Source organism: Myiozetetes cayanensis, unplaced genomic scaffold, assembly GCF_022539395.1.
Source record: "Myiozetetes cayanensis isolate MyiCay16 unplaced genomic scaffold, myiCay2020 scf13, whole genome shotgun sequence".
NCBI classification, from domain to species: Eukaryota; Metazoa; Chordata; class Aves; order Passeriformes; family Tyrannidae; genus Myiozetetes; species Myiozetetes cayanensis.
In genome coordinates this window covers 14,440,467-14,452,666 of record NW_026086937.1, presented here as the reverse complement: position 1 = coordinate 14,452,666, position 12,200 = coordinate 14,440,467, and the positions used below count along the sequence as shown (strand labels likewise).

General features: G+C 62.4%; 1 protein-coding gene across 1 annotated transcript; it reads left to right on the top strand.

Annotated features, from left to right (window-relative positions):
• Positions 1–784: 784 nt before the first annotated feature.
• On the top strand, positions 785–9,993 carry SLC12A9 (solute carrier family 12 member 9). The gene is made up of 13 exons (XM_050308455.1): positions 785–1,014; positions 3,150–3,284; positions 3,457–3,594; positions 3,802–4,101; positions 4,326–4,433; positions 4,539–4,650; positions 4,760–4,917; positions 5,177–5,259; positions 5,563–5,687; positions 7,043–7,235; positions 7,397–7,571; positions 8,343–8,489; positions 8,920–9,993. Exons 1-13 carry the CDS (start codon positions 834–836, stop codon positions 9,756–9,758), a joined length of 2,694 nt encoding a protein of 897 aa, XP_050164412.1. The 5' UTR covers positions 785–833; the 3' UTR covers positions 9,759–9,993.
• The last annotated feature ends 2,207 nt before the right edge of the window (positions 9,994–12,200 follow it).

The following is a 12,200-nucleotide window of genomic DNA, read 5'->3' as shown; positions in this document are numbered from 1 at the left end:
TGCCAACCCCATTAACCTAATTGGCGAGGCGCTCGGCCGCCCCGGGCGGCGGCGGCAGTGGGACCCCGGGGCCCGAGCAGATCCCAGCCCCGGCGGCGGGCGGGGCGGGGTCGGCGCCCCCGGGGCCCCGATTGTCCGGTAATTGGCGCGGGCAGCCGAGCCCGGCCGGCAGCGCCGCGGGGCGGGGGAGCGGCCACTGGCGGCGGCTGTACCGGGGATCCTGGGGGTGCCCGGGGCGTGGCGGGCGGGATGGGGGTGCCGGGTCGGTATCAGGGTCTCGGCCGCTGGGGGGTCGGGAGCAAGGGGGCATGTGACGATGCAGGCGGCGGGTTTGGGGTGCCAGGAGGAGTGGGGCGAGTTCGGGAGTGCGAGGGGGATGCCAGTGCTGGGTATCAGAGTGCGGAGACCCCGGGAGGGCCGAGGGTTGTAGGGATTCGGGGTATGGGGTGACGCTGGGGCTGTGAGGGGATCACTGTGAGGGTGTCGGGGTGGGGCTGGGGGGAGGTGGAGGGGATCAGGATGGGGAAGCATTTTGGGACAAGGGGTCGTAATGAAGGCGGGGGCTGTGGGCAGGGCCAATAAAGGGGGACGGTATGTGGCAGAGGGGGCGGGGCCTCAATTGTTGAGCAGGGCTGTGGGCGGGGTCTGACCGGGTGGGGCGGGGCCCAATGACGGGGCGGGGCCATGGGCGTGGCCTGTTCTCCGGGGCGGGGCCATGTGCGGGGGCGGGGCCCGGCGGGTCGGGCCCGGGTCGACGGGGCGGGGCCGGGACCGGGACCGGGAGCGAGACCGGGAGCTTTTCGGGGCCGGCGGGGCCCGAGCCGCGCCGAGCCATGGAGAACTCGGAGCGGAGCGCTCTGCTCACGTACCGCCTGTGCGGCGGCTCGGCCGAGGAGGAACGGGGCCGGGAGCGCGGCCGGGCCGCCACCGCCCCCCGCAAGCTGCCCACATTCCTGGGCGTTGTGGTGCCCACGCTGCTCTCCATGTTCAGCGTCGTCCTCTTTCTGCGCCTCGGTGAGTGCCGCCGCCCCCGGGGCGCCCTCCGCTCCCCGCCGCGTCCCGGGGCCCCTTGAGACTCACCAGCCCTGCCTGGTACCCCCATCTCGGGCCTGGTATGTGTTACCCCCAGCCCCGGACCCCCCGCATCTGGAGTCCCGAGCCCCCCAGTCTGAGTCCCCAGTGCCCTCTTCTGAACCTCCGTCTCTGGAGTCCCAGTGCTCCCCTCCAGTGGTTACCCTAGTGCCCCCAGTCTGGAGTCCCAGTGCTCCCCTCCAGTGGTTACCCTAGTGCCCCCAGTCTGGAGTCTCAGTGCTCCCCTCCAGTGGTTACCCTAGTGCCCCCAGTCTGGGGTCCCAGTGCCCTCCTTGTGCCCACTCAGTTCTCTCCCGGGCTGAGGTCCCAGTGCTGTGTGTCCCTGCCTGACCCCACCAGTCTGGGGCCTGGGGACCCAGGAACAGGAGCCTGCAGGACAGGAACCCAGTTAGGAACCGCTGTAAGGGACCCTGGTCCAAAGCCCTAGTGTCCCTGGGGCAGAACTCCTGTGTCTTTTCAGTGCCTTCCCTAAATGGGATTCCAGTGCCCTCGTGTCCACCTGTCCCACAGTGCTGGGACCCCACTGCTTCCCGGGCATCCCCCAGTGCCAGGCTCCACCACCCCAGTTCTCTCCCACATCCCACCTGATGTCCCAAGAGCAGGACCCTGGTGTCCCCCGTCAGACACCCGGCTGCACCTCTGTGTGTGTAAAGGGTACAGACTGGTTCCCAGTCTGCCCCCAGTTTGGGTTATGAGTCTGTTACTGTGACCCCTGGGAGAACTCAGAGGACAGGTTGGGCATGGATTGGGGCAACTGGCAGCCTTTTGGGGGGCCCTGGGGTGCCCCTGCATGGCCTGGGGCAGGCAGAGGCCCGAGACATGCAGTGTCCGCTCTAGTCCAGGAACGGGAAAAGCTTTTCCTCTTTCACTTTCCGCCCACGGAAAGCCCAAGGCAGGAGTTGGCTGCATGCCCGGAGGCCCAGAAGGCCCTGGGGGCGGGGGCCTTGAGCCCCTTCCCCTGCCTGGCGGGCCCCCCACTCTGGGCGCAGGGCTCTCCCCTGCCATTACTGCTTCACTCCCCTGCTTGGAGTCCTCACACAGGCTCTGACACCCCAACCCCACAGCGGGCACCAGGGTCCCCCCACCCAGGAGTGTCTTGGAGGGGAAGTATGGGGTGGAGCAAGAGGGAAGCTGCCAGGAAGAGGAACTTTCCCCTTTTGCCCTCCCCGTCAGTTCCCCATGTCCCCTACGCCTCAGATGCTCCCCAGATCTCCAGGGTGAGCACCCCCTCCTACTCATCCCTGCACTGCTTTTGGGGCAGCCCTTTGTTTCCCCCAACCCCCCTGCTTGCCCTTGTTTTTGGCACTCGAGCACCCTCCAGCCCTTTGGGGACCACAGTGGGTGTCCCAAAACCCAGCCTAGTGCCCCGAGGGCTCCTTGTGCTGCCAGTGCCCCAGTCAACCCCCCCTTGCCTCCCCACAGGCACGTCTGTGGCCTGGCTTGTGGCTGAGATAGGGCATCGCCCACAGCCGCGGGTGTCCCCTTCCTGCCCACAGCGCTGTCAGCTGGGATCGCTCCCATCAGCCCAGGCAGGGCCGGGGGGGCTCTGGGTTCCCTCTCACCACAGAGTACACACTCCCGCCCACAGGGGAGTGGTGCCCTGGCTGGCAGGGACACCCAGGACTGCTTCTGCTTCCTGCTCAGCTGTAGGTAAGCAGGGCAGCAACAGGAACCCTGTGGGGAGCGCCTCACTCCCTTCACTGCGAGACAAGGGTGGCATCCAGGCACAGGGTTCCTAGCATCTCTGGGGTGGGCAGCAGAGCCCATGCCCTGTTTGTTGGGTTTCTGGACATGCCTGGGCCTGGCATGGCAGGAGGATGAAGATGCCCTGAGGTGGGGACACTGGTGAGTGCTGCTGTGGGTGGGAGGTGGGAACATCCCCACACTGGCAAGGAAGAGGCTGGCACATCCTCAGGGGAGCTGTGGGCGTGGGGATGGGAGCAGCCTCGTGCCTCAATGGGGTGAGCTCTTTGTGGTGGCTGTGCTCAGGGGCTCTGTCCTGGGGGTGACCCATGCCCAGCTAAGGGGCACGTTGACCTCTCCTCTGTCCTCGACAGGGTTTGTGGTGGGTCATGCCGGGTTGTACCAGGCCCTGGCCATGTTCGCAGTGGCCTATTTCATCATCGGCATGACGGTGCTGTCTGTGTGTGCCATCGCCACCAACGGGGCGCTGGATGCTGGAGGAGCCTACTGTATCCTTTACTGTGGGTGCTGCTGGGGCAGAGCATATGGGCCAAAGGTGGGTGACTACCCAGTGACCTCGGGGTGCCACGCTGAGGCTGGGACCCTGTTGGCCCATGAGAGAGGGGTGAGGGCACCTGATGGTTGTTTGGACTGCTGACATCTTCCCTTGACTCATGCAAGATATGATCAGCCGTGCCCTGGGCCCGGAGTTCGGGGGCAGCATTGGAATCATGTTTTTTCTGGCCAATGTGTGTGGCAGTGCCCTCTACGTGCTGGGGCTGGTGGAGGCAGTCGTAGACAGCTTTGGGATCCCACCTGGTGAGTAACCCCATGTATGATGGCAGGGGACAGCAGGTGTCCCTTACCATGCATGACAAGCACTGTGCCCAGCATAGCCAGCATGGCTCACCCAGCCCTCTGGATAATGAGTTGTTGCCCATCGTGCCTGGCACAATGCTGGTAGCTCTTGACTCCCAGTGATGCCCCCTCTGAGTCTCACTGATCCTGACTTGTCTCTCCCTATAGGGCAAAAAGAGGGCACAGGTGTCCACGTCCTGCCCCAGAGCTACTGGTACGAGCTGCTCTATGGCACTGTGCTGCTGGCGCTCTGCCTCCTCGTGTGCCTCGTGGGCGCCTCCATCTACGCCAAGGCCACCTTCCTCATCTTCCTCATCGTCGCGGGTGTCCTGGGCACCGTCCTTGTCAGCTTCTTTGCCAAACGGCCCATCAGGGTGCCCATCCGCCTGCCCCACCTCAATGGCTCAGAGATCGAGAACGGCTCCTTCACTGGCTTCTCCTTCGACACCCTGCAAAAAAACCTGGGAGGTGAGGAGAGGCTCCCCGCACCTGCCTGCCTTACCCACCATGGCACTGGCACTGCCCCATCAGCAGCGGCTTGCTAGAGGGTGGGGGCAGCTTGTGGGCACAAAGCAGGTGTCGTGGGGTTGTTTCTCCTGTGTTTTTTGTATGGGGACATTGAGGAGAGGGCATATGGTGGAGCAGTGCCACCCTGGACAGCCTGTCACAGCCCCTGCCTGTGTGTCCTGCAGGTGACTATGCGGTGGACTACACCACCGGGCAGCAGATGAGCTTCAGCTCCGTCTTCGCGGTGATGTTCAACGGCTGCACCGGCATCATGGCAGGCTCCAACATGTCAGGTATGGACAGGAGGTGCTGGGCTGGGTGGCACCAGGAATGGGAGCTGAGGCTGGAGGAGATTGGGGCTGCCTATGGGCACTAATGCTGCCTGCTCCTGTCCACAGGGGACCTGAAGCGCCCAAGCTACTCCATCCCACGGGGCACCATCTCCGCTGTGCTCTTCACCTACCTCGTCTACAACCTGCTGGCTTTCCTCATGTGTGCCACCTGCAACAGGTAAGGCCACCTGTCCCCTAGCCAGGGCCATCAGTACCAGGCTGTGCCTGGTGCCAGGTCATCCTGGCCTGAGCCAAGGCAGTGCCAGTGTGTCCATGTCCCTCTCCAGGGTCCTCCTGCAGAAAGACTATGGCTTCTTGCATGACATCAGTATCTTCCCTCCTCTGGTCACCGTGGGCATCTACGCTGCCACCCTCTCTGCAGCTATGAGCAACCTCATCGGGGCATCCCGCATCCTGTACGCCCTGGCCCGGGATGATCTCTTTGGTGAGTGCCCAGAGTGTGCTGGCACTTCTTGGAACCCACCCAGCAGGTCTTCCCTGCTGGGGACCAGCCCTGGTGTCAGGGAACTCCCTTTTTGGTATGGGGGTGTTGCTTTGTGAGTTGGAATGTGTCCATTTGGGTCACCTGTGTGTGCCCTGCAACTTGCCCCAGCACCCAGGGTGGGGATGGGACTTGTGGCTGGTGGCTGAGCCTGTTGATGCCCACTGGGGTGCCCCAGCCCAAGCTCCCACTCTGCCTGCAGGCCGGGCGCTGGCTCTGGCCAAGAAGACATCTGCCAGTGGGAACCCAGTGATGGCGGTGATCCTCTCCTGGCTGGTGGTGCAGGTGAGTTTGTTGGCAACACTCCTTTGCTGTCCTCGCTGGGTGATGGGGGGTTGGCACCTCGGCTGGGTGTTGTGGAGCCTGGCCTGTCCCGCTGCCCCTGGGGATTCCTCCCCCAGGCGCCCTGCCCTAGGTGTCCCACTGCGGTTATTCCCTTCCCTCCCTGAGGTGGGAAATATCCCATATATGAAAGATAAATCACAAGGGGCAGGGATTCCTGCCTGTACACTTTCCCATCATACCCCTTGGGTACGCCCCAAATAAACAGGGATGGCTCAGGTGTACATCACCCTGTGATCTCTGCAGCTGGTGCTCTTCTCTGGGAAGCTCAACACCATTGCAGGGGTTGTGACCACCTTCTTCCTCCTGGTTTACGCCACTGTTAACCTGGCCTGCCTGGCACTGGAATGGGCATCAGCCCCCAACTTCAGGTACCCATGGGCACAAGGGAGAGGGGCTGTGCTGAGATGCTTGGAGGCATCCATCCCTCCATCCTTCTGTCTTTGTTTCCCTTGCCTCCCTGTGCCTGGGCATTATGATGAGATGGTGGGCAGAGATGCTTAGCACCCCTCTTCTGGACATTAGGGGGGGCAGAGGCACACCTATCCCTGGGGACGGAGAAGGAGACAGGTCCCAGCACGGCACTGGCTTGGCACAGTTCTCATGCCCTGGCACCGCTTTGCTGAGTGGGTACAGATAAATCCAGCACCACTGGGTACCACCCGCCCCCTCCCCTTAGGCTTTCCAGAGGTAATTTATAGCCTGTGCCCGGCCGGCATCCCCCGGGCAGTTTGCCAAGCGGTGATGGAGACCACTTTCCATTAGTGCTAATTAAACTAAGGAGAAGGGGGAGGGAGGAAGGGGGATCCTGGGTGGGGGGAGGAGAAAAGATCTTCCAGGAAAGAGGAATACGTGTGGCAGGCAGCCCCAGCCTGCGGCACAGGGTGTGGGGTATTCTGGTATGGGGCTGGGTTGGCAGGGCTGCTCACATCTGGGATGTGAGGTCCTGGCAGAGCAACCAGGGGGAGCCTGATCTCCCCCTTGGGTGATGCCCACTGCCCTCAGTGCAGGATGCTGTGACTGCACATTAGGGGGAGTCCCCCAGGAGCACAGAGGTGGTGTCCTAGCAGGGCCAGGTGGCACTGCCCCAGGGTCCCCCAGAGCACTCCACTCCCAAGGGAGAGCTGGTGTCTGTGCCAGGATGGGGCTTGGCCCCCATCCACCCTGCCCAGCTACTCCCTTAGCCAGGCACGGATGGGGCAGGATCAGTGCCTGGGGTAAGCTACTGGGGTGGGGTAGCAACAGGCCCCTCGCCCACCCCACATCTGGTACCTCCCCCCCCCCCTGCACTAAGGTCTCCATCAAGCACAGCGGAAAAGGATTTTAATTACCTTTCAGGAAAAACAGCAATTAGAGAAAATAACAGCTTCTCGCCTCCCCGCCTCCACCTCCCTGCACCAGACTGAGCCGGCACTGTGGCTGCTAGCACTGCCACGCTCTGCCCAACTCTGCCTGAGTGTGCCAGGGCAGCACCAGCCCCATGGCCATCATTGCCCCTGTTGGCCAGGGGCTGGCAGCAGGGGGCTGCATGCTGCCCTGGGAGGTACCGTCTGCCCTCCATAACCTCTCCTGCAGACATATGGGGTACCCAACATGCCCTAGGATGGCACCGTGGGATCACTGGGGTGGCTGGTGTGTCCCCTTGGCACAGCTCCCCTTGTTGTGCCCTCCCTGCAGCCAGCATGGGCACCACCAAGTAGCAGGTGTCCCCTCCTCCCTGCTGCAGGCCCACTTTCCGGTACTTCACCTGGCATACTTGCCTGCTGGGCATCGCAGGCTGCTGCGTCATGATGTTCCTCATCAGCCCTGTGTCAGCCTCAGCGAGCCTGGGCTTCCTGCTCCTCCTCCTCCTCGCCCTCCACTACCTCTCACCCAGCAGCACCTGGGGCTACATCAGCCAGGCCCTCATCTTTCATCAGGTGAGCCCTGTCCTCCTGCTATCCCCTTATGGGGTGGGAAATTGGTGTCCCTGTGGCAGCTCAGCTCTGTCCTGGGCAGCACATCCTCAGGACTGGCATCCCCATGGGGTGGTTTGTTGAAAGAAGTGTTCCTCACCTTTTCCCCTCCCTTCCTCTTCCAGGTGCGCAAGTACCTGCTGATGCTGGATGTGCGGAAGGACCACGTCAAGTTCTGGCGCCCGCAGATGCTGCTGATGGTGCAGAACCCGCGAGGCAGCGCCCGCCTCATCGACTTCGTCAATGACCTCAAGAAGAGCGGCCTCTACATCCTGGGACATGTTGAGCTACAGGACTTGGGTGAGGATCTGCACTGTCCCCAGTGCTGGTGGACTCTGTCCCTTGCTGTGGTGTCAGTGTACTCTCAGTTTGTGGACTGATGCTGCTGCTCAGCTGTCAGTTTGGCAGAGTGGGCACAGCATGGGAATGTCAGCGTTTTGGGCACAGCTGTGGCACCATGAGCTTGGCTTTGGTATGAGGGACGTTGGTGGCTTGGGTCTGTCCCGTGTGCTGCAAGCTTGTACATGCGTGTGCTCAAATGTTCATCCCTGCATGTGCACATGGGGCTCCTGCCCGTGTCAGTGCTGTGCACACGTGGCACGTGCCACCCCATCAGCGCCTGTGCACACCCAGCACACGCATGGGCACACACTCAGCACAGCCCGACATGGGCATGTGCCTGTGTCCATCATCACCTCATACCTACTGCTCTGTGTCCAGGTGCTCCAGACATGTTCGCACCCTGGTGTGTGCTGGTTTGCACACCCCTGCTCCCTGGCACACGTCATGGCTGTCCCCATCCCACCCCAGTGGATGCACAGGCTCTGCTCCCCTGCTCCCCACTGTTGCTGTGGTGACTAATGGCCTGAAATTGGGGAGTGGGGATGGGGCTGTCTGGGTACTTTTTTACACATTTATGTATGATTTTGTATCTCTGTCTGTAAGCATCTGCTTCCCCCTCTCTGTCTCCTGGGTGCTGGAGTGGGTGCAGGGATTGGCACTGGTTTGCATCAGGGACAGACAACAGTATGGGGTACCCATCTTCTGATGCTGGTTTTGCTCCCCACCCAGACACGCTGCCCTCAGACCCGCTGCAGTCCCAGCAGGACTCATGGCTCAGCCTGGTGGACAAGCTGAATGTCAAGGCCTTCGTCAGCCTCACCCTTGCGCCCTCAGTCCGGCACGGTGTCCGGCAGCTCCTCTTCACCTCTGGCCTTGGTGAGTGACACCTGGGTTGGACATGGGTGAGGGTCCATCCTGCTGTCCCTGGGGGCTGAGAAGTGCCCAGAGGTTTGGAGGAACCTGGACAGAAAATGCCAGAGCCAAGTTTGCTCTTGGAGGCATCTGGGGTGAGCAGTGCTGTAGCCAAGTTGAGCCTTGGAGGCATCAGTGTTGGCAGTGTTGAGGGGCTTGAAGACACCTGGATGGGAGATGCCAAGGGGTTTGGAAGAACCAAGTGTGGGCAGTGCCAAAGCCAACTTGGAGAGATACTGGGTGGGTTATGCCAAAACCATGTTGGGTCTTGGAGGCATCTCTGTGTGTGATGCTGAGGGGTCTGGAGTCACCAGTATGAGCAATGCCAAAGTCAAACTTGGCTGGTGGAGCCCTCCACCTCTACTCATCTGGGTTGGCATGGTCTTTCTGGCAGGTGGGATGCGCCCCAACACCCTGGTGCTGGGCTTCTATGATGACGAGGCACCGCAGGATGGTCTAGCCCGGCACCCTGCCTTCACCAGCACCCGCGAGGAGGTTCCCTTGGGCTTCCCCCCGCTGCGGGCACCCACCTCCCCCAAGCTGCTCTCGGCCCGGGAGTACGTGGGCATTGTGGCTGATGCCCTGAAGATGCTTCGCAACGTCCTGCTGGCCCGGCAGCTGGAGAGTCTGGACAAGGCCTGGGAGCTGCGGCGGGCTGCCAGCCCCCCGCCCACCATCCACGTCTGGCCAGTCAACCTGCTGCGGCCCGACAGCGCCCGCTACGCCGACACCTGCAGCCTGTTCCTGCTGCAGATGGCCTGTGTCCTCAACATGGCGCGGGCCTGGCGCCGCGCCCGCCTGCGCCTCTTCCTCTGTGTGGAGGCGGGTACTATGCCCCATGCCCAGGAGGAGAAGCTGCGCCAGCTCCTCAAGGACTTGCGCATCCAGGCCCAGATCCAGCTGGTGCCCTGGGATGCCATCACCCGCCTGCACTGGCAAACCTACCGGGGACCCCCGGGGGGACCAGCAGAGGAGGAGGAGGAAGAAGAGGAAGGGGTTGTGAACTTCCCGACCAACACCACCCAAGTGTCCGATGAGTACGTGTGTGCAGCCAACAAACTGGTCCTGGAGCAGAGCCCCGCGCCGGCCGTGCGCTTCCTTTACTTGCCACGGCCGCCGGCCGACACCAGCCTCTACCCGCTCTACCTGCACCAGCTGGAGCTGCTCACCCGCGGACTGGGCCCCACCGTGCTGGTGCACGGGGTGAGTGCCGTCACCAGCACCCAGCTCTAGGTCACCCTGCTCCCTGCACCCTCCATTGCCCAGTGCCTTTTGCAACCTAAGCCTGGGGATGCCCCCAGCCCTGGTGTCCCCACCCTGGTGGGCAAAGAGGGGTTGGTACCCCACTGTGGGAGATAGGTAGGGAAGAGGGTTTGCTTTTTTGGGGTTGTCTCCTGCAGAGGATTAAAGCTGCCCTGGCAGGATCCAGACACAACCCTGGTGCTGGCCGGGCAGCACGGTGCATTCACGGTGCCTTTTCTGTGGGCTGGTGGTGGGGGTTAGTGGGGTTCCAGGAGGTGCCAAGCACTGGGTGCCCCAGTTGGCTGCTGGGAGGCCCTTGGTTGCACCCTGCAACCCCCCTCGCGCTTCCCCCCTGCCGCAGCCCCCATCCTCTTCTCCGCCAGCTCCTCCGGGCACCCAGCCAGCAGCGGGGATTGATTAAAGGCAGCCTCGACCTTGGTGCCCCGGCTCCCCGCCATCCTTCTGCCTTTCATTAGGAAAAATTAAATGGGAAAGGGTGGGGGAGGGGAGCCCAGAGGCCTGGGTTCCCTGTGTGAGGCTGGGTGGGTGGCTGGGGGGTGCTGGCCCTAATGGCTGCAGGGTATGGTGCCCCTGGTCTTGCTCAGCACCCCCAGTGCTGTTGAGTGGGGGGCACCCACATGCTTTAATCTGTAATCCCCCCCACCCCCATGGGTGCTGAGCTCCTGGTCCTGGCAGGAAGGGGGGAAGTGATTATGGTGGGGATCCTTCCTTGCACAAGACCCCCCTTGGTGGGGGTCTCCTGGCTTTGCTCTGGGCCCTGTTTCACGGGGCATTGTAATCTCCCATGACCTGCAGGGGGGAAGCTGGCCTTGCCCCCTGCCCCCCCTTATTGATTAGAGGAGGGCAGGAAATTGCCTGGGCGCTGGAGATAAATCCCTCGGGTGCCTGGCGGGTGGGCAGCGTGCCCAGAGCTGCCTGATTGATCACTTCCTATTAGCCCCAGGACACGGGGGTGGGGGGACTGTTCCCAGCCAGGCTGGCCTACAGCAGGGGTGACAAGCATGGCACTGCTGCCTGTGCCTGCTCTCACCAAGCCCGGCACTGCCGCCTGCCAGCTCTGTTCAGGCAAAGGGCTGGAAAAACCCAGCTGGGTGGGTGCTGCTGGTGGGGAAAAAATGGTGGGGACCCTTACTCCCCACATTTTGGAGTGGATTGTGCTCCAGTGGGTGGGCAGGGGACTGGAGCTGGATTGCTCCCTGCCGTGGGAGGTGGGTGCCCTGAGGTGGGCACCACACGGCCTGCGGGATTTATTTACAAACAGGCAGGAGCTGGCACAGGGCAGCCGGGCACCAGCGGGACCCAGCGGCCTATAATGTTAATTATCACCACGTAATTAAAAGCCCATAAAAAGCCTCACACTTCATTAAATTAAAGCTTCCCAGCACTGTGCCGATGGGCTCCAGCACAGTTAACCTTGGCCGTGCCAGGCACCAGCTCCTCTGCAACTGGGCACCCACAACTGAGCATGTGTGGGACCCAAGGCTGGGACTGTGCAGCCCCCCACAGTGTTGTGGGGTGCAGCATTGCACATGCATGGGCACCTCACAACACCATTCGTCACCCCTGTTTACCATGTGTGCTTGGGCACACACAAGGATGCTGTCCCTGTCCAAGATGCCCACACACACCGCATGGACATGTATGCCCGTGCCACTGCTGCAGACACACCGTCACACAGGCCAGGGGCTGACACGGACTGGGGGCTGACACGGGCACACACACAGCACCACGGCCGCTGCAAAGGCAGCATCTCACGCCAGCACCGCGGCTCCGGCAAACCAGCTCCGGCACGCAACGCCCACGCGGCACACACCTACACAAACAGCATTCTTCCTTCCTCCCAACGTACAGATGTGCAGACAAACAGCCACACATACCCCCTGCATCTCCTCCAGGCTCCCACCCATTGCTGTCAGTGCCTGCAGGCAACAGGCTGTGGGGAGAGCACCCACCTGTTCCTGCCCCCTCTGTGCCTCAGTTTCCTGAAGGGCTGTGCTGGAGCAGAGAGGAATGAATGGGGAACCTCCAAATCCTTCTGGTGGCTGGGTGCTCTGGGTTAGGGGTGCTATGCCAAGGTGTGGGGGGAGACAAAGTGGGGGGGACCCTCCAGCGCGCAAGAGTGGACATGTATGCATGTGTGTGTGTGTGCATGTGCACATGGGAGGGGGGTGCTGTGCTGGGGGATGTGCACACGCACCAGGGGTGTCTGTATGTGCACATGTGTTGGTGTGCGTGTATGTACCCACCCCAGCTGTGACGTGCTGATGTGCACACAGGGCTCAAGGAAGGGGGGAGTCAGGGAAGCATACACACCTGTGGACATGAACATGTGCAGACTGGCACATGTGTATGCCCAAGACCCCAGGGTACCACTGCCAAGCAGGGCCGTGGGCAGGGGGCTGCGGGGAGCAG

What these genes read in the sequence shown, in the direction of transcription:
- SLC12A9 (XM_050308455.1), top strand. Translation starts at nt 834, where the DNA reads ATGGAGAACTCGGAGCGGAGCGCTCTGCTCACGTACCGCCTGTGCGGC. An exon ending in GGATGCTGGAGGAGCCTACT is followed by an intron (nt 3,285 to 3,456) that starts GTATCCTTTACT and finishes GACTCATGCAAG; the next exon opens with ATATGATCAGCCGTGCCCTG. An exon ending in GGCAGGCTCCAACATGTCAG is followed by an intron (nt 4,434 to 4,538) that starts GTATGGACAGGA and finishes TCCTGTCCACAG; the next exon opens with GGGACCTGAAGCGCCCAAGC.